This window comes from Mustela erminea, chromosome 14 (assembly GCF_009829155.1).
Source record: "Mustela erminea isolate mMusErm1 chromosome 14, mMusErm1.Pri, whole genome shotgun sequence".
Lineage (NCBI taxonomy): Eukaryota > Metazoa > Chordata > Mammalia > Carnivora > Mustelidae > Mustela > Mustela erminea.
Window position 1 is genome coordinate 40,254,636 of NC_045627.1, and position 22,721 is coordinate 40,277,356.

Genomic DNA, 22,721 nt, shown 5'->3' on the forward strand with positions numbered 1-22,721 from the left:
ACCTATTCAAAAGTTTAAGTAAAAATGTTATCAGTAGGAAATGGGACCTAAAACTGTAAGCACACTGAAACAAATGAACTTAATTGGCAAAAGTGAAATGAATACTATAGTCACAGTGAAGATAAAAATGAAGGGAAAGGAGAAGGGAGGACTTATCCAAGTAATTTATGAGCACAGTGTTGGACTATATAGATTTTCAGTTTGGGCCAGAGTAGCAAAGGAGGGAATTATTACAAAAACAAATCCTGTTTTTTTAATTACAAAAACAAATCTATTTACTACATTCATTTATGTTGGTGGTATGGGCAAACTAATTCTGAAACTTTTTGAGCATGTGAGTAAATGAGTTGATATCATTAGGGGCCTGTGTTCTCATTGTGGAAAAAGGACAGACAGTATTAAGTGGGAGAATACGGGAAAGAACACTGTGGTGGATGGATTATGTTAGGGGTATCTGTAAATATGTAATGAATTTCTCTTTGTTGTTACTGTATAGAAATCAGATTGTTGTATATTGATATTTTATCCTCCATCTTGACTGAATTTTTAAATTTTAACAGTTTTGGGTGGAATCATTAGGATTTCTATATAAAATATGTTACCTGTAAATAATAAGAGTTTTACCTCTTCCTTTTGGATTTGGATGCCTTTTATTTCTTTTTCTTGCCTAATATCTCTGGCTAGGATTTTCAACACTATAGAATAAAAGTGGTGAGAGTGTATGTCTTTGTCTTGTTTCTGATATTATAGCAAAAGCTTTCAGCATTTCATCATTTGGTATGATAACTGTGGGCTTGTCATATATGACCTTTACTGTATGGATGTATGTTCTGTCTATACCCACTGTTACAAGAGTTTTTATTATCATAAATGGTGTTGAATAATGTCACATGCTTTTCCTGTACTTGTTGAGATGATTGTGTGATTTTTATCCTTTATTTTGTTAGTGTGTGTCATGTTTAATGATTTGTAGATGTTGAACCATATTTGCATCCCCAGAATAAAAACCACTTAATCGTGATGTATGATCCTTTGAGTGCCATGTTGAATTTCATTTGCTAATATTTCATTGAGGATATTTGCATCTACGTTCTCAAGAATATTGGACTGTATTTCTTCTCTTATGGTGGTCTTATCTGGTTTTGGTGTCAGGGTAATGCTGGCCCCATAAAAAGAGTTTTGAAGTATTTTTTCCCACCTCTTTTTTCTTTTTTCTTTTTTTTTTTTTTTTTAAGTTTGAGAAGGATAGGTATTAAATCTTCTTTAAATATTTGGTAAAAGTCATCAGTGAAGCCCTCTGGCTTTAGACTTTTGTTTGATGGCAGGTTTTTGACTACTGATTCATTCTTACTAGTAATGGTCTATTTAGATGTTCCATTTCTTCATGATTCAGTCTTGGAAAATTAAATGTTCTTAAGAATTTATCCATTTTTTTCCCTACTTCCAATTTGTTAGCTTATAATTGTTCACAGTCGTTTCTTGTGATACTTTTGATTTCTGTGGTTTCAGTTGTAGACTCATCTTTAGTTTCCACTTTTTGAATTCTCTAGCTAACAGTAGTCTTGTTTAGCTTTTCAAAGAACTATCTTTTTGTTTCATTCATATTTTCTATTATCCTTTTCATCTGTTTCTTTCTTTTTTTTTTTTTTAAGTTATCTCTATGTGCAATGTTGGGCTTGGGCTTACAACCCTAAGATCAAGAGTCACATGCCCCACCAACTGATCCAACCAGGCACCCCTCATCTGTTTCATTTACTTCCACTTTGATCTTTGTTATTTCCTTCCTTCTATGAACTTTGAGCTCATTTGTCGTCTTTTTCTATTCTTTCAGGCATGAAGTTGATTATTTGATATTTTTATTGATTCGAGAGGTAGGACTGTGAACTTCCTTCTAAGAACTGCTCTTCTTTCATTCTTCAGATTTTGGAAGTTGCATTTCCATTTTCATTTGTCTGCAGGCATTTTTTGATTTCTCCTTTGATTTCTTTGTTGATCCATTGGTTATTCAGTAGTGTATTGTTTAATCTCCACATGTTTGTGATTTTTCTAGTTATCTTGTAATTGATCTCTAGTCTTTACAGCATTGTGGTCAGAATACATGTGTGATGTGATTTCAATGTTCATAAATTGATTGAAACTTGTATTGTGGCCTAACATATGATCTATCCTAGAGAATATTCTATGTGCACTTGAAAAGAATGTGTATTCTTCTGCTTTTGGATGAAATGTTCTGTGTATATCTATTATGTCCATCTGGTCTGTCATTTAAGGCTGATGTTTCCTTAATGATTTTCAGTGTGAAAGATCTTTTTGATTTAAGATCCATTGATTTAAGTGAGGTATTAAAGTTCCCCAATGTATTGCTGCCCATTTCTCCCTAATGGTCTGTTAATACTTGATTTTTGTATTCAGGTGCTCCTGTGTTGGGTGCATAAATATTTACAACTGTTCTATCCTCTTGTTGTATTGACCCCTTTTTAATTATGTAATGCCTTTCTTTGTCTTATATTCTTTGTTTTAAAGCCTGCTTTGTCTGATAAAAGTATAGCTACCGTAGTTGTCTTTTGATTTCTATTAACATGGAACACGTTTTTTTCCATCCCTTTATTTTCAGTTTATGTGTCCTTACATCTTAGGTAAGTATGTTGTAAGTAGCTTATAGATGTGTTGTTTTTTCTTTTCAAATCCATTCAGCCACTCTTTGTCTTTTGATTGGTGAATTTAGTCCATTTACATTTAAAAGTATGTTCTTACTACCATTTTGTTAATTGTTTTCTGGATGTTTTGCAGTTCCTGTATTCCTTTATTCTCTTGCTATCTTCTCTTCTGGTGATGACTTTCTTCAAACACTTCTACGTGTTATGCTTAAATTCCTTTATATTATATTTTATGTACCCACTACAGATTTTTGCTTTGTGGTTACCACAAGGCTCACATATAATAGCCTGTGTGTGTGTGTGTGGGGGTGTGTGTGTGTGTGTATGTGTGTATACACATATACATATAACACATAAAATATATATTAGTTATTTATTTATATTTATTATTTATATGTATTTATTTATATTAGTTTATTTTAATTTGATAACATGTTAAGTTTGAATGCATTCTAGAGCTCTACATTTTTATTTCTCTCTCCCCCAACATTTTATGATTCCGATGTCACATATTACATCTGTTTATTTTGTGTATCCCTGAACTGATTACATCTGTATATTTTGTGTATCCCTGAACTGATTATTGTAGTTATGGTTATTTTTACTACTTTTGTATTTTAACCTTCGTAATAGCTTTATAAATGATTAATCCCCTGCCTTACTGTGTATTTACACTTACCAGTTAGATTTCTACTTTTGTATATTTTCTTATTACTAATTAATGCTTTCCATTCAGCTTAAAGAAGTCCCTTTAACATTTCTTGTAATATCAATTTAGTGGTAGTGAACTCCTTTAGCTTTTGCTTGTTTTGAAAACTATCTTACCTTCAATTCTGAATGTAAAGTATTCTGGGTTGGAAGTTTTTTTTCCCATCAGCACTATGCATATCTCTTACTACTCCCTCTGGTCTGCAAAATTTCTATTGAACAGTCTCCGTATAGTCTTACCGGGGTTTCATTGTGCATAACAAGTTGTTTTTGTCTTTTTGTCTTTAAGATTCTCTCTTTATCTGTAACTTTTTTGACATTTTAATTAGAATGTGTCTTGGTATGGGTTTCTTTGGTTTCTTATTTGCAACTCTTTGGGCTTCTGGATCTGGACATCAGTTTCCTGCCCCAGGTTAGGGATGTTTTTAGCCATTATATTTTCAATAAATTTTCTGCCCCTTTTTTCTCTCTTCTCCTTTTGGGAACTCTAAAATGCAAATGACATTCCATTCAATATGTCCCTTAAGCTATCCTCACTTTTTAAATTTTTTTTTCCTTTCTGATACTCTGGGTGAGTTCTACTGCCCTGTCTTTTAGATCACTGATCTTTTCTTTTACTTCTTCTAGTTTATTCTTCAGCTTCATTATTGTACTCATCAGCTCTGTAAATTTTCTTTCGTACTTTCTTATATTTTCTGTCTCTTTGTTGAAGTTACCACTGTGTACATTCATGCTTCTCCCAAGTTCAGTGATCATCTTTATGGCCATTACTTTGAACTTTTTATTGGGTAAATTACTTATCTCCCTATCATTAAGGTTGTTTTTTTCCCCTGAGATTTTTCTCTAGTTCTGTATTGTGAAACATAGTCCCGGGTTTCCTCATTTAGTTGACTCTCTGTTAGTTTCTATGTGTTAGCTAAAATAGCTGCCTCTCCTGGTCTTGAAGGAATGATTTCCTCTATGAGGTGTAACTTATTTTTGAGCTTTTCCCTAGCTTATGGTTGTCTCTCAAGACTTTGTGATTGTGTAACCTACCTTACTTACTCTTGATAAGTCCCAGTCATTGAGGTTGTGCCAACACCTGTCAGTGTTCAGAAGGGGGGGATCTCAGTCAGTACCTAGGTTGGAAGCCAGACCCTCAGGCAGCAGCTTTTAAAGTATGCAATAATATACAGTCCTTTGGCACCATAGTCACAAACCCTGCTGGCCTCCAGAACAAGTTATCTGGAGGTGTCCCTTGGGTGACAGTTGCAAAAAAAAACTGTGGCTTTAGATGAGTGGAGAATCTTCTTCTGGGGAGGTACCAGCAAGCCAAGAGACCGTACAAAGATGGGAACCCCTGGCCTATTTTCTCTGAGACTACCTCCAAAGCATCTAGATGTGTGGCAAAACGGAAGCTTGCCCCTCAGGCTGAAACTCGAGGACAAGTAAATAAGCCTTTCTCACAGAAAGATTAGGATGTGTTTCAGTCTGTTGCCTGAGTAGTGCCCTGGGTGTGGTAGCCTGCCAAAAACTGTCTCTCTGATTGTTACAGTCCTGTGGAACCCAGGAGCTCAAGCCTCCCTGGCCACCACAGCCAAGTGTTCAAGGAGTGTCCTGTGTGTGGTCTGCTCATGCCTGCTAATTTCAGTGAGGCAGCAATAAAGTGCAGGGCTTGCACTCACCTCCTTGCTTTCTTAGTCTATAGGAAAGCATAGGGCCAGGATGTACTGCTGACACTGTCATTGCAGAGGAAAAGCACAAAAATGGTACCTACCAGAGCTTCCATCCTGGAGAGAGTCCCAACAAGCCCCTGCCTCTCCAGCAGATACTCTGAGATTGGCAAATGAATCTCCTTTACATATAGCCTACATACTTTCAAAATACTATGTTGCAGTGGCCACAGGGGCAGGTCAGTGTGCAGAATAGCCCTTTAAGAAAAGCATCTAAGTTCCTTTATTGCCCTTTGAGTCTCCTAGACGTGAACCCAGTGGTTGTCAAAGCCAGATATTTTGGGAACTTATCTCTCCTCTGCAGGTCAGGCATTGGGGTGCCTGCTATGGGGCACAAACTCATTTGTTCATCAAAGAAAATCTGTTTTTGAGGTGCCTCTCAATCATTGGTTGCCACATCAGGGATGGGGTTTTTGATGAGGCTGCATCTGTGCATCTCCTACCTGTTTCAGTGTGTCCCTTTACCACTTGTTGCAAAAAAAAAGTTCTACAGCTAGTTTTCAGGCCTTTTTCAGATGGTATTTTTCTATATGTATATTCTGTATGTAGTTCCATATGTAGATTCAGTGCGTCCATGGGAAGAGGTGAATTCACAGTCTTCCTATGCCACTATCTTGGTCCACCCTTCTTCCACCTACTTTTCTAGGAAAACATTTTTTAAACTATTCATTTAGGAAACTGATTTTGTGTTAATTATGAAATGTCTTATTACATTGACTAAATGCCTCTTATAGTACTAAATTATGTTACCTAAAATCACCTTCAGATTTAACACATGATAGTAGTTCAATATGTAGTTGTCTATATATAGTTCCTATGCATATTATAGTTAATATATACACATGTAGTTTATACATAGTTGTGTGTATATAATTGTACCTCCCAATAAAATATCTGTGTTCTTTCCATACGAACTGTTTTTATATGTATGTGAAATATGATTAGAATTATTTGAAGATACCTGCAAATTCTTCAGACAAGTGTCCTTATTACCATAATTCATATCTGTAGTAGAAGTAGGGAAAGGAGAGATTAAAAATTTACCTGTCAGCTCTTTCAATCATGTTGAATGTAATATTTTTTTTTAAGATTTTATTTATTTATTTGACACAGAGAGAGATCACAAGTAGGCAGAGAGTCAGGCAGAGAGAGAGAAGCAGGCTCCCTGCTGAGCAAAGAGCCTGATGTGGGGCTTGATCCCAGGACGCTGAGATCATGACCTGAGCCGAAGGCAGCGGCCCAATCCACTGAGCCACCCAGGCGCCCCATGTTGAGTGTAATATTAACGTATTTTAAGCCAAGAAAATTTTTATGAAAAGAAGGAACTCTAATATACAGGAAAAATTTTTGTTACAAACCATAATCAATTTTGCAAATATAAAAAGAAAGTTTGATTAGAGGTGTTCTTAAACTTGGAGATTTAGAAGAGTGATTTTATCAGTATACTATCAGCACTTCTCTCAAGAGATTTCATTTGTTCCTTCAACAAATGTTTATTAAATGTTTATCATGTACCAGGTTATTTTAGGAATTAAGAATATAGTTGTGAATAATAATCATATTTCAACGGAGAATATAATAGTCAACATTTTCTGACTATTGTTAGAATAGTTTACACCATTCGTATCTTAATGTAATTATAAAACCCAGAATACTATCAAAGATAATTTTTGTGGTTATCTGCCATTTAAAAGTATCCAGTATTTGTTTGCATCCCATTAATACAAATAATGAAAAAATGTTTTAATCTGTAATAAATTGATTTATTGTGCAGTGACTGTAATATACTAGAGTCATATTAAATTGTTAACTCTGCCTCCTCAAACACATTAGGAAATAATCCCCAAAATAAGTATTTAACTTTGCAATAGATATAAAGGAGACTCTGGGTGCTATAATTAGATTATTTTGAGGCAGACAGAGAGCTGTTATCCCAGCTGATTTAGTATATTCTGTAATTGAGAAAATGTTCACCAGATTATACTTTTTAGTGATTTACATGTACATTTTAGAGGGGACATGTTCTGTGTATAGTGAATAAATAACTTTTATAGTAAAAAAAAAAAGAAGAAGAATTGTTAGGGATAATAGATATTTATATAGCACTTACTCTGTGCTACATACCATTCTAAGCCTTTTAAATATATTAATTAATTTACTTCTAATAACCTTATGAGGGTAGTAGGCACTACTATTTCTACCTCCATTTCATAGATGAAGAAACAGAGGCATTCAGATGTTAGTTAACGTGCTTCATGTCTCAAAGCTGGTAATCTGCCAATCCAAGATTTGAAACCACTGGGTTACCTCTGGTGTCCAGTCTTTTTTTCCTTTTTTTCTTTTTCTTTTTTTTTTTTTTAGGTTAAAAAAAAATTACTTATTTGAGAGAGAGTGAGAGCATGAGTGGGAGATGGATAGAGGGGGAGGGAGAAGCAGACTCCTTGCTGAGCAGGGAGCCTGACGTGGGATCGATCTCAGGACCCTAAGATCATGACCTAAGCTGAAGACAGGTTCTTAACTGACTAAGCTGCCCAGGCGCCACCATTTTTTTTTTTTAACAAAATTTTCATTTTGAGATAATTGAAGATTCACATGCAGTTATAACAAATAATACAGAGAAGTATTGTAAACGATGTAGTTGAAACAATGTAAGTTTGTCTCTCACAGTACTCAGGGTTGGGATGTCCAAGATCAGGGGGGGTAACATGATTGAGTTTGTTTTGTTTTGTTTTGTTTTAATTTTTTTTTTCTTTAATTTGACAGAGAGAGAGATCATAAGTAGGCAGAGGTGGGGGGTGGAAGTGGCAGGGTGACGGGGGAAGCAGGCTCCCTGCTGAGCAGAGAGCCCAATGTGGGGCTCAATCCCAGGACCCTGAGACCATGACCCGAACCAAAGGCAGAGGCTTAACTCACTGAGCCACCCAGGCGCCCCACATGGTTGAGTTCTGATAAGGGTTCTCTTCCTAGCTTGTAGAGGACTGTCTTTTTACTGCAGCCCTACATAGTAGAGAGAAATGTTAATCTCTCTTGCCCTTCTTATAAGGGTACTAATCCCATTCACGAGGACCTACTCTTAGGACCTAATTACTTTCAAAGACTCCCATCTTCAGAAACATCATATTGGAGATTAGAACTTCAATATATAAATTTGGAGGGAAACAAACATCCAGTCCATAGTACTCATGTTGCCCCTTTACAGCTATATCCTTTTCCCTTCTACCCCTAGGCCACCCATCCCCCAGCTCATTCCCTGGCAACCACTAATCCATCTTCCATTTACATAACTTTGTCATTTTAAGAATGTTGTGTAGATGGAATCATGTAGTATGTCACCTTTTGAGACTGGCTTTTTTTTTACTCACCCTAATCCTCTGGAGATTTATCCAGATTGTTCCGTGGTCTGTTCCTTTTTATTAATAAATAGTATTCCATGGTATGGAAGTGCCGCAATTTAAGTATTCGTTCATGAAAGGACCCCTAGGTTGTTTCTTGTTTGAGACTATTACAAATAAGCTGCTGTAAACATTTGTTTATATTTGTTGTCATATCTCTGATATGCTTCTAAGTGTCATCCATCACATTCTACCATCACTCAGTAAATAGGGAGTGGCTTGTTGCTCAGGTGACATTGAGCAGAGACCTAAAGTAAGTGAGGGAAAAAGCCATGTAGCTATTTGGGGAAAGCATGATTTAGGCAGAGGGAGCAAGTGCCTTGAAGTAGGAATATGCCTGGAGTATTTGCAACATAGTAAGGAGGACAGTGAGGCACAAAACAAGAAAATGAAAGGAGATGAGCTCTGAAAGGCAGATGTGAGTCAGATCTATGAGATATATAAGGTTTTAGATTTTCCTGTAGTGAAAGGGGCAACCATTGAGGAGTTTGCGTAAAGGAGTGGCATATTCTTAATTATATTTTACAGTCACTGTACCTGCTCTATAGAAAATAGATCACCCTTGGGCAAGGGAAAACAATTAGGGGCTGTTATAATAGTCCACATAATACATGGTGGTGGCTTACACTACTGGTGGAGGTATTAAAGATGGAACAGTTTTTGGATATACTGTGAAGTAGATCTCACAAAATTTTTTGATGGGTTGATTGTTGGATATGAGAGGAGAGGAAAAAGGATGATTCAGTTTACCAAGTCAGAATTATATGTGAAAACCAGTAGGTCACCTTATTCATTCATAGTAGAAAATATAATTATCACACAAACCCAAATGTTTGTGTCTGCTTAATCTGCACATTGTCTTTCTGTAGATAAATTTAAGTTGGAAGCTAAATATCTTCTCTATGGAGTCAGAATAAGAGGACTTGAATAAATTAATACCATCTAAATATGTTACATGTATCTCATCCTTAGGAACCTAAAAGACAAATGTCCATTGATCAAGCCTTCCTGGGCTCGTTTTTAACAAGTAGTATTTAACCGTTGCCTTTGTCTCCCTTTCATAACCTGTCAACATTAATGCCACTGCTAACCTCAGCATAATCTTTTCTCTAGATTTCTGAATATATTCAAACAGGCCATATTGCATATCTCATCCTATTTTGTTGTTTTATGGTTGACTAAAAGATGGTATTAGTATTTCTTATTTCCTTTTTTGTTGTTGTTTTTACTTTTTTTTTAAGTTTATTTACGTAATCTCTACACTCAGTGTGGGGCTTGAACTCATGACCCCGAGATCAAAAGTCACATGCTCTTCAAACTGAGCCAGTCAGGCACCCCTTTATTTCCATGTCTTTGAGGGATGTCTCACATTGCATCCTTTTACTAACAACAGTGATAAATAACTATAGGCAATTTTTTTTCATTTGGATAAATTTAACACTGCTATTACTATTATTAAAACTCCTTTTAGTGATATTCATCCAGAATTGTCAAGGACAATAGTGTATCTTAAAATATTAAGTGCTCAGTTGGTTAAGCATCTGCCTTCAGCTCAGGTTATGATCCAAGTGTCCAAGGATCAAGTCCTACATCAGGCTACTTGTTCTGCAGGAAGCCTGCTTCTCCCTCTACTTGCTGTTCCCTGCTGCTTCTCTCTCTCTCACACACACAAATAAATAAAATCTTTTAAAAAAATATTGAGTGGAACTATCTCTACATTGTATTCTTTTAGTATCGATGTAGCTATATAAAAATGTTTCAAATTTGTAGTCGTCTTTCATCAATTCCATGAATGTAATCAGCTTTTCTTCATGTCTTAAGTTTATTCACATTATCTGTTATTTGTCAGACTTTGATATGGGTCTCTTCTATGGTACATTTATTTCCTTTTACTTTAGTTGACTCCAAACTTTGATGTCTTTTAAATGCATATAGATATTTTGTAATAATTTTACCACTTTTGGACCTGGTGTGTATCATCATTAACAGCCTTCTTTTTTTATTTCTACTTTTTTAGAGTGTGAGAAATCTTATTAGGTAGGTATCATTTTTAGAAAAGAGTAAGTAGGTGCACCTGCGTGACTCAGTTAAGGATCCAACTCTTGATTTCAGCTCAGGTCATGATCTCAAGGTCATGAGATCAAGCCCCATGTTGGGCTCCGAGCTCAGCACAGTCGGCTTGAGTTTCTTTCTCCTTCTCCCTCTGTCCCTCCCCTTACTCATGCTCTTCAAAAATTAAATAAATGAATGAATGAATGAATAATGGCTAAGTAAATAAATAAATCCATCCTTATGAAAAAAGGAAAAAAAGAGTAAATAAGTCAAGGACTAAATATTTTGGTGTTTGACTACTCTGGGACCTTTTCTGCTTCCTAATTTTCATTTGTACTCTGCAATCTTGAGATTTCCTTTCATTAACTGTAAGGCTTTATTCAACAAGGTGACTCACCAGGAGTTCCATGTGTTTTTTAGTTGGAAGCCCTTTGCTTCATTGCAAGCAAACACTGCCCATTAATTAGCAATCCAACATAGAATTATTGTGTTGATGAGTAAATTAGCAAAATGGATCATCCATAAGTGTTTATACTGCAAACAGTGAATCAGAAATGTCATAATCTATTTCATTAAGAAATTTACATACACATCAGATTTTAGAGTGCTCATTCATGATGAAAGTCTACTTCCACACTGTTTGTGTTTGGAAACATTCAATAGCCAGTCTTGAATTTAAAAATTTAATTGAATGCTTAAAGAATTACAAGTGTTCCTTTCCTTAGCTCTAATGCTAACCAGAGTGCTTTTCTAAACTGCTGAGAATGGACTGAAGATTCTGCTGAGGGCTGTAGATACTTATCTGCCTAATTGAGCCATCATTTGTTGACATGAGGAAAACCACGTGACCCGCTTTAATGCATTTCTCAGAAACAGCAGGAGGCTAGAATCTAGTTCATCCAAAAGTAAAACCAGCAGCAATATTAGACATGTGAAAATAGCATTGGTTATGGATGGTTTTGGTAAAAAGAATAGTAATATAAAAGCATATAATCATATAAACAGTATAGAGAGTGATTTTTAATCTAAATTATTTTGAATCTAAATGTTTTCATCATTTAAGTTATTGATTCAATAACTATTTACTGATGTTTGCAATTGCTTGGTATGTTAAGGAAGTTGTTGCTTGTCAAACTTATTTATGTAAGTTAGTGGTAAAATTTGAAATTACTGCTATATCAGCGTTAAAGCAATGAAGTTTTTTTTTAAGTTTTTGAGTAGGTAGGGAAGTAGTAAGATCAGAACTGTGCTGGCTATATTAACCTGACCTGGGTTGAGACAGATGACTTAGAGGAACCCTAATTAGAAAAGTGTTACTTTAGTCTAGGTCAAGGCAAGAGAGATAAGGATGTTAACTAAGATATCAGTAAGAAAGGAAAGAATGCAAGAGCTTTTGGAAAAGAATGTGGGTGGCAGACTAAAATAAGTTAGAGGTTATGGTCTTAGATAAGTTGAGAGAATATGGCTCTGTTAATAAATCTAGAAGAAGAAATCATTGTGAGATATATAATGAGTTTATTTTAGGACATTTAGAAATGCCAAATTACCCATAGGTAATCTAAAATATAACTCTGGCTCTTGGGAAGTGCGTCAGAGTTGAACGCACAGATTTGGGTGTCTGCTATAATGGTGGATTTGGCAAAGCTTCTAGAGTATTCAGATTATCAAGAGAAAGAATATAGGAAGAAGAATACCAAAAGCAATACCTCAACGGATGTTTCCTAAATGAAGAAGAAAAATTAAAACCAACAGAGGATATAGAATGATAGCTATGAAAGACAAGAGTTCATCACTGAGTAAACTCAGTAGTAGATCTTGATTATACCACTGGTGATAGTTGAAAAAAAAAAATCACTAGGCCAAAGTATGGTCTGGGAAAGATTTGATTCCAGTCTGCAGTTAGTTAAATATAGAAATTGAGAGTAAGTATTTAGATACTTCTTAGCAAGTTGACATTGCCCCCAACATCCAGATGCATGATCATTGGATTCCTCATTGAGCAGGAAATGGACAGCTTCAGTGGTGGAAAACACCTGTGATGAGCTTCTTGTGGTATAATCTGTACATGAGTCATACACAGAAACACCATATATGGGTCCAGGTTGGAATGGGTTAAAATAACCAATTTGTCCTTTGCCACAGAGAGTTTGAGAAGTACTACACCAGAGAGATGATGAGAGTTACCAGATTGCATGAAGTTAATGAGTGCTGGTGAGAGGGTAGTTTCACTTAAAAGAGATTGGCAGTTGTAATATTGACTGAAAAAGATACGATAGAACAGAGGAGTGTAATGATACAATATGGAAAAATGATAACTAATGGATAGAATTAGATCAAAGGCATATAGATAAATGCTTTATCCTTGAGAAAAAAATGTACACTTAGTCAATATTTTATGTGTGCTCTAGAACATCTCTAGGTATCTATACCATTTAATTTGATCTTCAAAGGAATCTGGTCAGTTACGTGGAATATAACTGGTATAATTCATTACATTTACTTGTAAAGAAATGAGACAACAAATTTTAAGTGTCTTATCCATGACCACATGGTGAGAGGTTGGAAATATATTCATTCCTAGTTCTATACTATATCTACTATGAGTCTGGAAATAAGGACAGAAAAATGTTTGAGGAAAATAATGGCTGAAGACTTACCAAACTTATTGAAAAACATTAATCTACACATCTCAGAAGCTCAATGAATACCAAGTAGGATAAGTGCAAAACACATAATAGTCAAATTTTTGAAAGACAACAGAGGGAATCGTGAAAGCAGCAAGGAAGAAAAAGCCATCACGTAAAAGGAACGCCAATAAGATTTTTAGCTGACATCTCATCGGAATCAGTGAAGACCAACAGGCAGTGATATGACATATTTAAAGTGCAGAGAGAAAAAAATTTATCAATAAATAATCTACTGTCCAGCAGAAAGATCTAAAAAATGAAGGCAAAATACTTTCCTAGATAAGCAGATCTAAAGAATTTGTTGTTAGCAGATCTGCCTTACAAAAAATGCTAGAGAATTTTTCAAGCTGGAAGTGACAACAGATAACAATTCTCATTTATACACAATAAAACAAAGTGTACTAATAAAGGTAATAATGAAAGACATTGCGTATTTTTCTCAAATCATTTAAAGGGAAGTTCATGCAAATATATATATCTATATATATATTAAAATGTATAAACATTTGGGGTGATAAATTTTATATAGTATATAAAGTTGTATTCTTTTTTTAGAAGATTTTATTTATTTATTTGACACAGAGAGAGACAGTGAGAGAGGGAATTGAAGCAGAGGGAGTGGGAGAGGGAGAAGCAGGACTCCCGCCAAGCAGGGAGCCCAATGTGTGGCTCAATCCCAGGATCCTGGGATCGTGACCTGAGCCTAAGACAGACACTTAACAACTGACCCACCCAGGCCCCCTAAAGTTGTATTCTTATTATTCTTATCTCTATAACATATCAGAATGTAATATGTATAACAATAACAGCACTAAGGAGGTGGGTGTCAACAAAGCTGTATTGAAGTAAGAAAATTACATTAGATGATGACCTGAATCCACAGGAAGAAATGGTCAACAAACTCTATAAACACATAATTTCCCTCCTTTCTTCTCTAAAATCCATAAAACTTTATACAATAATATGTAATAGCAATTCATATAGACTTAATGTATATTGTAACATGTAGACAATATGTGTAATAATAGTAACACAAGAGAGGAGGGAATAGTGCTATATAGGAATAAAGTTTCTATATCTTAATGGAATCAAGTTTATATAAATCTGAAATAGATTATGATAAGATGTACATTATAAGTCTTAGGCCAACCAATGAGAAAATAACAAAAATAAATTATTAAAGAACCCATACAAATATGCTCAGCTGATTTTTGACAAAGGTAGAAAACCAATTCAACGCAGGAAAGATGTCTTTTCCAAAATGCTGCTTCAGGAATTGGACATCCATCAGCAAAAAAAATGAACCTTGACCTAAACCTCATACTTAATACAGAATCAAATCAAAATGCATCACAGACTTAAATGTAAAATAAAAACTATAAAACTTTTAGAAAAAGACATGGGAGAGAATCTTCTGGATCTAGAGCTAAGCAAATTTCTATTCTACATTGTACTAGAAGTTCTAGCTATAGCAATTAATCAAGAAAAATGAAAGACTTCTAGATAAGAAAGTAAGAAGTAAAACCGTCTGTGTCCCTCCAAAATTCATTTATAAACTGTGTCCCACCAAAATTCATTTGCTGAGGTCTAATCCCTAGTGTTATCATATTTGAAGTTAAGGTCTTTAAAAGGTAATTAGATCTTGAAGGCAGAGCCTTCATGAATGGGATTATTGCTCTTATTATCATCTTATTGCTCTATGATTTTGTATACAGAAAGTAGTGAAGTAGAAAATGAGACTGGGAGACTTAAATATAAAACCTAGCTTTTTAAGGCAAGGGAAGCAAAAGCAAAAATGAACTATTGGGACTTCATCAAGATAAAAAGATTCTGCACAGCAGAGGAAACAGAGGAAACAGTTGACAAAACTGAAAGGCAGCCTACAGAATGGGAGAAGATATTCACAAATGTTTTATCAGATAAAGGGCTATTATCCAAAATCTATAAAGAACTTAACAAACTCAACACCCAGAAAACAAATAATCCAGTCAAGAAATGGGCAGAAGGCTACCTAGAAGCAGCTTCTCGGCCCCTTGTGGAACCTCTGTCAGGTTCAGCCTATTCGCCTCTACTCCAGCCTCCACTCCGGCCTCCACCATGTCCGTCAGGGTGACCCAGAAGTCCTACAAGGTGTCCACCTCCGGCCCCCGGGCCTTCAGCAGCCGCTCCTACACCAGCGGGCCTGGCTCCCGCATCAGCTCGTCCGCCTTCTCCCGGGTGGGCGGCAGCTTCCGGGGGGGCCTGAACAGCAGCATGAGTGTGGTCGGGGGCTACGGCGGCGGGGCCGGGGGTATGGGGGGCATCACGGCCGTCTCAGTGAACCAGAGCTTGCTGAGCCCCCTTAAGCTGGAAGTGGATCCCAACATCCAAGCTGTGCGCACCCAGGAGAAGGAGCAGATCAAGACCCTCAACAACAAATTTGCCTCCTTCATCGATAAGGTGAGGCACCTGGAGCAGCAGAACAAAGTTCTGGAGACCAAGTGGAGCCTCCTACAGCAGCAGAAGACCGCGCGGAGCAACATAGACAACATGTTCGAGAGCTACATCAGCAACCTCCGGCGGCAGCTGGACACCCTGGGCCAGGAGAAGCTGAAGCTGGAGGTGGAGCTTGGCAACATGCAGGGGCTGGTGGAGGACTTCAAGAATAAATATGAGGAGGAGATCAAAGAGCGTGCAGAAATGGAGAATGAATTTGTCCTCATCAAGAAGGATGTGGACGAAGCTTATATGAACAAGGTAGAACTCGAGTCCCGCCTGGAAGGGCTGACTGACGAGATCAACTTCTTAAGGCAGCTGTATGAAGAGGAGATCCGTGAGCTGCAGTCCCAGATCTCGGACACGTCTGTGGTCCTATCCATGGACAACAGCCGCTCCCTGGACCTGGATGGCATCATCTCCGAGGTCAAGGCTCAGTATGAGGACATCGCCAACCGTAGCCGGGCTGAGGCTGAGACCATGTACCAGATCAAGTACGAGGAGCTGCAGACATTGGCTGGGAAGCACGGGGATGACCTCCGTCGCACGAAGACGGAGATTTCTGAGATGAATCGGAGCATCAGCCGACTCCAGGCTGAGATCGAGGCCCTCAAAAACCAGAGGGCTGCCCTGGAGGCTGCCATTGCCGATGCTGAGCAGCGCGGGGAGCTGGCCATTAAGGATGCCAATGGCAAGGTGGCCGAGCTGGAGGCCGCCCTGCAGCGAGCCAAGCAGGACATGGCCCGGCAGCTGCGCGAGTACCAGGAGCTCATGAACGTCAAGTTGGCCCTGGACATTGAGATTGCCACCTACCGCAAGCTGCTGGAGGGCGAGGAGAGCCGGCTGGAGTCTGGGATGCAGAACATGAGTATCCATACTAAGACCACCAGCGGCTTTTCAGGTGGCCTGAGCTCGACCTATGGGGCCCTCCCAAGCCCTAGCCTCAACTATGGCCTGAGCTCCTTTCAGTCCAGCTTTGGCCCCTCCGGGTCCTTCAGCCGTGGTAGCTCCTCCAAGGCTGTGGTGGTGAAGAAGATTGAGACCCGTGACGGGAAGCTGGTGTCTGAGTCGTCTGATGTCCTGTCCAAGTGAACAACCACTGTGGTCCCACCCAGCCTCCCTGCTCTCATGGCTGCCATAGAGCCTTTGGGGGAAGGAGCTGTGCAGGGAAGCATTGGGAACAGGAGACTCACCTAAGACTCACTCAGCCCCAGTCCTCAGCCTGCCCCTGGGGGCGGTTCTGCTGCCCTGGGTACCCCTTCTTGTCCATGCCTCCAACTAAAAGCCAATTTGAGTGTCTTGTCCCAAATAAAGTCTCAGCTGGCTCTGCCCATCCCAAAAAAAAAAAAAAAAAAAAAAAAAAAAAAAAAAAAAAAAAAAAAAAAAAAAAAGAAATGGGCAGAAGACATGAACAGACATTTTTCCTAGGAAGACATACAAATGAACAGGAGACACATGAAAATGCTCAACAGCACCAAGCAGCAGGGAAATACTGATCAAAACTACAATGAGATACCATCTCACACCAGTCAGAATGGCTAAAATTAACAAATCAGGAAACAACAGATGTTGGCAAAGATGCAAAGAAAGGGGAACCCTCCTACACTGTTGGTGGGAATGCAAGGTGGTGCAGCCACTCTGGAAAACAGTAAGAAGGTTCCTCAAAAAGTTAAAAATAGAGCTTCCCTATGACCCAGCACTACTAGGTATTTACCCCAAAGATACAAATGTAATGATCTAAAGGGGCACCTACACCCCAGTGTTTATAGCAACAATGTCCACATAGCCAAACTGCAGGAAGAGCTGAGATGTCCTTCAACTGATGAATGGATAAAGAAGATGTGGGGTGTGTGTGTGTGTGTGTGTGTGTGTGTGTGTACACATACACAATGGAATATTACACAGCCATCAGAAAGGATGAAATCTTACCATTTACATCAATGTGGATGGAACTGTAGGGTATAATGCTGAGCAAAATAAGTCAATCAGAGAAAGACAATTATTGTATGGTTTCACTCATATGAGGGAATATAAGAAACAAAACAGAGGATTTAGGGGAAGGGAGGGAAAATGGAATGGGAAGAAATCAGAGAGGGAGACAAACCATGAAAGACTCTTAACCCTGGGGAAAAAACAGGGTTGCTGGAGGGGAGGTGGGTGGGGTTATGGGGTAACCTGATAATGGGCATTAAGGAGTGCACGGGATGTGATGAGTACTGGGTGTTATATGCAACTGATGAATTACTGAATTCTACATCCGAGATTAATGATGTACTTACTATATGTTGACTGATTGAATTTAAAATTAAAAAAAAAAATAAAATATAGCTTTTTAAATAAGACTAATCAAATAGGATTAATCAAATCAACCACTGGATGACTCAGTCAGTTAAGTGTCTGCCTTTGGCTCAGGTCATGATCCCAATGTCCTAGGATTGACCCCCATATGGGGCTCCCTGCTCAGAGGGGAGTTTGCTTCACTCTCTCCTTCTGCCCCTCCCCATCCCACTCATGCTCACTCTCTTTCTCTCTCTCAAATAAATAAGTAAAATATTTTTTAAAGAGATTAATCATATAGACAAAGTACTGGTAAGATTAATCAAATGAAGAAAGAAAAAAATTGGCAATATTAGAAATGAAAACAATGTCTAAAAAGTAAATAGTTTCAGGAAGAAATTTGGACCAATAAATTGAAAAATTTTACACATTCAGAAATTTTCTCTTTTATTTATGCATTATTGTATTTGATCTGAACCTCACTTATGGCTATAAATACCATTCGTAAGGTAATGGTTTCCAAATATATGTTTTGGTGCAAACCTCTTTTCTGATCTCCAAATATAATGTCCAACTGGTTACTTGATTATATGCAAACAGTCTTATTGTGCACTTTCTTAAAAATTTTTAATTTTAATTCCAGTGTAGTTCACATACAGTGTTATATTAGTTTCCGGGGTACAATACAGTGATTTAGCACTTCTGTATATTACTCAGTGCTCATCATGGTAAGCCTACTCTTTAATCCCCATCATCTATTTTACCCATTCCCCCATACACCTTCCCTCTGGTAAACATCAATTTGTTCACTATAGTTAATAGTATGTTTCTTGGTTTGCCTCTCTCTTTCTCTTTTTCCTTTCTTCATTTGTTCTGCTTCTTAAATTCCACATGTGAGTAAAATCATATTGTATCTTTCTTTGACTGTTGTATTTCACTTGGCATTATACTCTTTAGATCCATTCATGTCATTACAATGGCAAGATTTCATTCTTTTTTATGGCTGAATAACATTCCATTGTACATATATACCATTCTTTATCCATTCATCTATCCATTCATCTATTGATGGACACTTGGACTCCTTCCATAATTTAGCTGTTATAAACAATGATACAGTAAATGTAGGGAGGCATGTATCCCTTTGAATTAGAGTTTTTGTATTTAGGGGGTAAATACCCAGTAGTGCAATTATTGGATCATGTGGTAGTTCTGTTCTTAATGTTTTTGAGAAACCTCCATACAGTTTTCCATGGTGGCTCACCAGTTTGCATTCCCACCAACAGTGCCAAGAGGGTTTCTTTTTCTCCACATCCTCATCAACACTTGTTGTTTCTTGTGGTTTTGATTTTAGCCATTATGACAGGTGTGAGATGATATCTCATTATAGTTTTGATTTGCTTTTCCTTGATGATGAGTGATGTTGAGCATCCTTCCATGTGTCCATTGGCCGTCTGGATGTCTTCTTTGAAGAAATGTTTATTCATGTCGTCTGCCTGGTTTTTAATTTGATTTTGGGGGGGTTATTTTGTTTTTTGTTTTTCTGTTTTTTCTTGTTGTTTTTTGGTGTTGAGTTGTCTCAGTTCTTTATGTATTTTGGATACTAGCCTCTTATCAGATATATCATTTGCAGATATCTTTTCCCATTACACAGGTTGCCTTTCAGTTCTGTTGTTTCCTTTCCTGTGTAGAAGCTTTTTATTTTGGTATAATCCCAAATTTTTATTTTTTATTTATTTCCCTTGCCTCTGGAGACATATCCAGAAAAAAGTTGCTATGGCCAGAGTCAGAGAAATTATTACCTGTGCTCTCTTCTGAGATTTTTCCATTTCAGGTCTGGCATATAGTTCTTTATTCCATTTTGATTTATATTTGTGTATGGTGTAAGAAAGTGGCCCAGTTTCATTCTTTTGCATGTGGTTGTCCAGTTTTCCCAACACCATTTGTTTAAGAGATTGTCTTTTTTCCCTTACATATTCTTGCCTCCTTTGTCAAAGATTAATTGACCTTGTAATTGTGGGTTTATTTATGGGTTTTTTTAAATCCTATTCTGTTGATCTGTGTGTCTTGTTTTTGTGCCAGTACCATACTGTTTTGATCAATGCAGGTTTATTATATAACTTGAAGTTTGGGATTTGATACCTTTAGTTTTATTTTTCTTTTTTCATGATTGCTCTGGCTGTTTGGGGTCTTTTGTGGTTCTCTACTAATTACAGGTTCTAGTTCTGTGAAAAATGCTATTGCTATTTTGATCGAGATTACATTAAATCTCGAGGTTGCTTTGAGTACCATAGACATTTATTATATGTTCTTCCAATCCACAAGCATGGAATGTCTTTCATTTCTTTATATCATTTTCAGTTTATTTCATCAGTGTTTTTATAGTTTTCAGAAATACAGATCTTCCACTTCTTTGTTTATTTCTAGGTATTTTATTATTTTTGGTGTAATTGTAAATGGAGTTGTTTTCTTAATTTCTCCTGCTGCTTCTTTATTAGTGTATAGAAATGCAACAGATTTCTGTACATTGGTTTTATATCCTGTGATTTTACTGAATTCATTTATTCTAGTAGTTTCTTGGTGGAGTCTTTTGTGTTTTCTGTATATGGTATCATGTCATCTGCAAATAGTGAAAGTTTTACTTTTTCCTTACCAATTTGGATACCTTTTATTTCTTTTTGTTGTCTGTTTGCGGTGGCCAGGACTTCCAGGACTATGTTGAATAAAAGTGGTGAGAGTGGACATCCTTTTCTTGTTCCTGACATTAGGGGAAAAGCTCTCAACTTTTGTCATGTTGATGTTCAGTGTGGGTTTTTCACAGAAGTTATTTTCCCTCTAAACCTACTTTGCTGAGGGTTTTTTTCATATAATATATTAAATGCTTTTTTTTTTTTTTAAAGATTTTATTTATTTTATTTGACAGACAGAGATTACAAGTAGGCAGAGAGGCAGGCAGAGAGAGAGAGAGAGAGAGGAGGAAGCAGGCTCCCCGCTGAGCAGAGAGCCCGATGCGGGACTCGATCCCAGGACCCTGAGATCATGACCTGAGCCGAAGGCAGCGGCTTAACCCACTGAGCCACCCAGGCGCCCCCTATTAAATGCTTTTTATGCATCTGTTGAATTGATCATATGATTTTTATCCTTTCTCTCATTGAGGTGATATATTACATTGATTGATTCATGAATATTGAACCACGCTTGCATCCTGGGCATAAATCCGACTTGATCATGGCAAATGATTTTTCTTTAATGTACTTATGGACTCAGTTTCTCAGAATTTTGTTGAGAACTTTGGCATCTGTGTTCATCAGAGATACTGGCTTGTAGTTCTCTTTTTTAATGGAGTCTGTCTGGTTTTGGTATCAGGGTAATGCTGGCCTCATACAATGAATTTGGAAGTTTTCCTTTCTCTTCTGCTTTTTGGAATAGTTCGACATGAATACATATTAAGTCTCCTTTAAGTGTTTGGTAGCATTCACCCATGATGCCCATCTGGTCCTGGACTTTTGTTTGTTGGGAGTTTTTGATTACTGATTCAATTTCATTGCTGGTAATCAGTCTGTTCAAATTTTCTATTTCTTCCTGCTTCAATTTTGGTTATATTTCTGAGAATTTCTCCATTTCTTCTAGGTTTTCCAATTTGTTTGTGTATAATTTTTCATAATATATTCTTAAAATCCTTTGTATTTCTGTGGTGTGGGTTGTTATTTCTCCTCTTTCTTTTGTGATTTTGTTAGAGTCTTCCTTTTTGTTTTCTTGTTTTTAATAAGTCTGGCTGTAGGTTTATCAATTTTGTTGATGTTTTCAAAGTACCAGCTCCTGCTTTCATTGATGTGTTCTTTAATTTTTTAGTTTCTATATCATTTATTTCTGCTCTGCTTTTCCTTCCTTTTGCTGGTTTGGGGTTTTGTTTGTTCTTTTTTTAGCTCCTTTATATGTAAGATTATGTTGTTTATTTGAGGATTTTCTTGATTCTTGAGGTAGACCTGTATTGCTATAAACTTACTCTTAGAATCACTTTTGCTGCATCCCAAATATTTTGGGTTGTCGTATTTTCATTGTTTCCATGTGATTTTTTAATTTCTTCTTTGATTTCTTCGTTGACCCATTCATTGTTTAGTAGCGTATTATTTTGATGTTCACTCTTGATCCTGGTCAGCTTTATGTCTAATACATCTCTGTACATGGTACCACTCTAAGGCTCAGGACTGGTCAAATCATAGGAGTCATCCTTGATTATCCTTTTTCCTTCAGGAAGTCTCCATCTTTAAAGTATATCTAGAATTTGTTAATTCTTTTATCAGTAATTATTATTTTATTATGAGACATTATTAGTTTACTCTTGACCTACTGTATTAACTGGTCTCCACTCTTTTACTTTTAACTCTTCCAGGCTATTCTCCACAGAATCATTGGAGTGATCTTTTAAAAATGCAAATCATCATAATATGCTTTCGTGTTAAAATCCCTTGCATAGCTGCTAGTTGCTCACAGAATAAAGTCTATACTTCATGCAGTGATATATATAAAATCATAAATATCTTATGCCTTCTTCTTACAAGTCATATCATCTTATTCTATTCCTTCTCTCATTGACCATTCCTTAAACGTCCAAAATCTTTTCCTTCTCAAGTCCTTCACTTATGACCCAAGTGTTCTAAGGGCTGACTCATTGAAATCCTTCGGATTCTAACTCAAGTATCATCCTTTTAGTAAGACTTTTTCTGGTCACCTATCTAAAATTGCTTGTCCTGCTTTCTA

The 22,721-nt window shown here is 36.9% G+C and overlaps 2 protein-coding genes across 3 annotated transcripts in view; both read left to right on the forward strand.

The window, feature by feature from the left end:
- The window catches only part of ADK (adenosine kinase), a 538,857-nt gene that overhangs the window by 281,388 nt on the left and 234,748 nt on the right, over positions 1-22,721 (forward strand). The window lies entirely within an intron of this gene.
- Positions 15,237-17,016, forward strand: LOC116572616 (keratin, type II cytoskeletal 8). The gene has a single exon (XM_032311696.1). It carries the CDS (start codon positions 15,306-15,308, stop codon positions 16,773-16,775), a length of 1,470 nt encoding a protein of 489 aa, XP_032167587.1. The 5' UTR covers positions 15,237-15,305; the 3' UTR covers positions 16,776-17,016.

Excerpts from the sequence above, each read along its gene's own strand:
- LOC116572616 (XM_032311696.1), top strand. The coding sequence starts at position 15,306 with ATGTCCGTCAGGGTGACCCAGAAGTCCTACAAGGTGTCCACCTCCGGC.